Here is a 4158-nt window from a genome sequence, read left to right as displayed (position 1 = left end):
TTAATCTTAAAAATGATATACACAAATGTTACCACCAGGTCTGAAAGGACTGAGTATCATGCACTTGCGGCAACTAAACGCTTGATCACAGTTTGTCCTTTTTGAGTGTCAGTGAGGTCTCCCGTTTTGAATCATCATTGTTTGCCGGTTTCAGCACACGCCTTCGTGCTAAACTGCCTAATCACCTCACATACTAACAACGGATATGTTTTGTAAATTCATCTTCAGTATTACCACTTCACACATATTACTTGTTGCAAACTACAGTGCTTGCATAGTTTTCATAGCCATCTGTATGATGACATTGAAGAGTAAATTAGAAACATAATATATTACAATGGATTTTTACAGCACAATTCTTATGGGGCGTTTACACTTGGTCGATTTGCGTTCGATTCAGTTGAATTGACGTCACTTTCAACTTGATCGACCGTGTAAACGGGACTTCAACTTAATCGCTTGTTGATCGAAGGCGACTAATCGACTGGCAACTGAATTAAAAGACGTTCTATTTTCTGTGGTTGAAATAATTGAACACATCCATCAATCTGATTCGGCCTAGTTGCTTCGATTTAGTGGCAAATGCAGCGAGTCGATTTAGTCGTGCGACTAAATCGACTAAGTGTAAACGCCCCATTAACTACATATATTCGTCACTGGTTGATTGATTCAATACTTTATTTTTTAAAATTCTGCAAATATAATGACAAATCAAGTGTGAATATACGAGAGTGATTTGATAAGTAATTTGGTTTGATGTGAAACAAAATAATTCGAGTTTTTAAAAGTACTTTATTTTTGGACATAGTCTCTTCGAAGTTCAATGCACTTGCTGCAACGTTTTTCCAGCTTCGCGTATCCTTCGCGGAAATGAGTTTTTTCCGCTGGATTTCAAAATACTTGTTTACTTCTTATATGATTCCTTCATTTGATTCAAATATTTCTTCTGCCAGAAAAGTTTTGAGTTTCTGGATCTTTAGTCGGAGAGAGTCTGGTGAATAGGCAGGAAGCTGAAGCAATTATTATTATTATTATTATTATTATTATTATTTTTTACCGAACTAATCAATTTTTGCCCAGCAACACGGCTTTTTCTCTGCTCTGGAGTGAGTAAATGCTGTACCATCTTGCGCAAAGACTTTTTTTTCGTATGTAATTCGTTATATAAAATGAAGAGAACCCACACAGTTTAAATTATTGTGATTTCTGCTAACTCACGTACTTTCACTCATCTGTCAGTTAAAACCAAATCATGGACTTTGTTGATGATTTCATGTGTCACAGCTGATTTAAGGGCTCCAGAACTTGGTCCATCTATAATGCTTGTTCTGCCAAGCTTAAAATTCATTTACGCGAAGTCGAACAGTTTCATAGGAAGGATATGATTCCCCCAACGTAGGTATCCTCTCATGAATTTTCTTCGCTGTTTTGTCTTTCAGAAGAAAATTGAATTACACCACGAATTTCAATTTTATTAATTTTTGTTTGTTACTTCAAACACTTCTGTTCAAGCAATTGTCAAACAGTGAATTACTGTCAGATAGGCTTGAGAAAACAGATTATTTATTCATAGAAAAGAAAAGTTTATGACTAAATATACATATGGCGTTAGCTCTATATATTAGTGTGCAAAGCAAGTTACTTATCAAACCGCCTTCGTCGTCTTGAAATATGGCACGTATTCTTAAATCTTGTTACTATCAGCTCTTCGTAAACTATCCCAATGATGCACTCCAAATACACACCGTGTTATCGAACCATGCTCACGAATTCTTTCGAACAAAAAACAAATTAATCCCAGAAACAGCCCTAACAATAGCACAATGAAACTTCCTTTTATGTCCTCCATTGATAATGACCGTAGAACGTTTTGCATGATATTTACGCCTTGTAAAGGTAGAAAAGTTTTAGATGGAACATAAGTGCGAACAATGTCAGTTTCCCAGTGAAAAATAATCCCGGAATCTCGTAACTTCATTACATATCTGTTAACGTGTTCCAGGAAAGGGGACCCAATGAAAAACATGAAAGCTGAGTGTAAATTTAAAGCGCTTTCTTTCATGATTAACATATTTTCAAGAACGTCTTCGTCGAAAAAATCAATGGAGCATAAACTACCAGAAACAAGTGTTTCGACTACGTAAGCTAAATTTTCACTTCTAACTCTCTGATTTAACTCCGTAAAATTTTCAATAAGCACATACCTTTCCCTAATGATTTTAATATCAGGGTCATAAGCGTTTTGCAAGATTTCTGGATATACCATGGTAAATGTCGCCCATCTGAGACCAGATTGTACAAGTTTATGCAAAGTATCAAGTGGTTTGTCATAAAAAGGTATTGTAAGATAGTTTACCAAATTACTGTCATACGCGGTATTAAGCACAAGAGCAACTATTAAGAAATACATCAGTAGTTGTTTTATCACGGAATGCCTATCATACAAGACACCGACTCCAACAAGCATACCGAGTGTACTTATTACAGAGTAGGGGTAGTTCGTATATGGAATTCGGCTTTCTTGATCATTAAATTTCTGTTGAAGAATAGAAAACACATAAATGCAAATGGAAGAAAATAATGCCCATCCTAGAATAATGAACCACATAGAATATGTGAAAGGGAAGAATATGGACCACATACGATCTTTAAGTTTTGGACGTGGCACCATAAATGTTATAGTTCCCTGAGTATGTGGATAGCTCAAATAGTAGTATTTATAACAGTAGTCAACAATTGCACCTATTGGTGTCGCTGCGTGATATTCTTTTGTTTTAATTCTAGCAAAAAATGTTGATGTAGATGCGTTTTCGAAAGGACTTCCCAGATCTGTTATCACATCAACATTCCAGGAGAAATTATGGACTTTCGAAAATTCCATTAAAAATCTATAATCCATTCCATCATAATCAGTAGAATTTTCCAGTATTATGGAGTATGGACTGTAAGGTAGTAGAATTAATTTCATAATCTTGCCTTTCAAATCAAGCATTTTATTGATACTGTAAAGTGTCCCATTTACGCAGTGGTCATCCCTCCATGTTGCTTGAACCACCAATCGTTCCGGTTTTAAATTATTGCCTAGGAAGTGAGTAAGCACATTGTATTCTGTACTTCCTGCTTCATTAGTAATAAAATATGTGTATGGAAAATACTTCAACCAATCATATTCAATCAAGTTATCAATATAGAGATCGTTTATATTGAAGGCCAAAATAATGAACTTCATAGGTCTTCTTTGGGTTGCTTCTTCAGCCACTTGCATTACTAAATTGGGAACCACTTCCACGTCCGCAGAAGTAAATAAGATATTAGAGCATCCCATGTTTATTACTGTTAAAAAGATCTCAAGTCGATCCTCATAAGCTCTTCCATTAATAGAAGACAGACTTACGACTGGAATGAACTCATCTTTCACAAACATATTCATCTCACTCAATAATTTGCCAGAATCATCAATTTTAACTAAACATATATGTTCTCGTGGATGTTGCAGTAACAGTACCTTTATTAGCTTTTCCAATGAATCGTCCTTCTTGTTAATTTTAATAACATCGAAGTGGCGTGCAGAAGATTGAATCGACATTAGAGTAATGATGACACAAATGAGTTTCATTATAGCAGTGAGCACTCCTGGAAAGAAAATAAAACTGTATTAGACATTAATAATTTACTATAAGTTGCGTATTGACGTTACGTGACTTGGCTGATGAAAGAAGCTGTACACTATTAAACAGAACCGTGAACATAATACAAGCAGACAACCGCGTTCGAACGGGTCTCGTGGTAGGCCAACGAAAAGACTGATATTATAGTACTACGAAATCGGCGCTCGCACACGACTTGGTCGAATAACAATGATACGTGTGTGGAAGCAATGGACAAAAGAAAACCACAATGGCAGTGGACCACATGACGGAATACAGAAGTTGATTTTCTTATATTAAGCCGAAGTCAATGTGCAACTGTACCGCGCATGAGCAATCCATCTCTGTGAGATTGCTATGAGACAAGTAACAGTATATCGGTAGTCATACAGTAGACCAGTGTGGTCACGCGTAGTCTGCCGAAACTGAACACATTCTGGAAAAAGTTCTTTGTGGTCCTTTCCGATGCTAAATTCACGGCGTCGCACATCGTAGAAATGTGTTAAATGAG

General features: G+C 36.1%; 1 protein-coding gene across 1 annotated transcript; it reads right to left on the bottom strand.

Annotated features, from left to right (window-relative positions):
• Window positions 1–1684: 1684 nt before the first annotated feature.
• On the bottom strand, window positions 1685–3586 carry LOC145680775 (ionotropic receptor 93a-like). Its single transcript, XM_081751773.1, has one exon. The coding sequence runs from the start codon at window positions 3584–3586 to the stop codon at window positions 1685–1687; it is 1902 nt and encodes a 633-aa protein (XP_081607899.1).
• Between the last annotated feature and the right edge of the window lie 572 nt (window positions 3587–4158).

Source organism: Thermobia domestica, chromosome 1 (assembly GCF_964235325.1).
Source record: "Thermobia domestica chromosome 1, izTheDome1.hap1.1, whole genome shotgun sequence".
NCBI classification, from domain to species: Eukaryota; Metazoa; Arthropoda; class Insecta; order Zygentoma; family Lepismatidae; genus Thermobia; species Thermobia domestica.
The sequence above is the reverse complement of the archived record's forward strand: the minus strand, read 5'-3'. Positions and strand labels throughout refer to the sequence as shown.

Coding starts and splice junctions, on each gene's coding strand:
- LOC145680775 (XM_081751773.1), bottom strand. CDS start 3,586: ATGTCGATTCAATCTTCTGCACGCCACTTCGATGTTATTAAAATTAAC.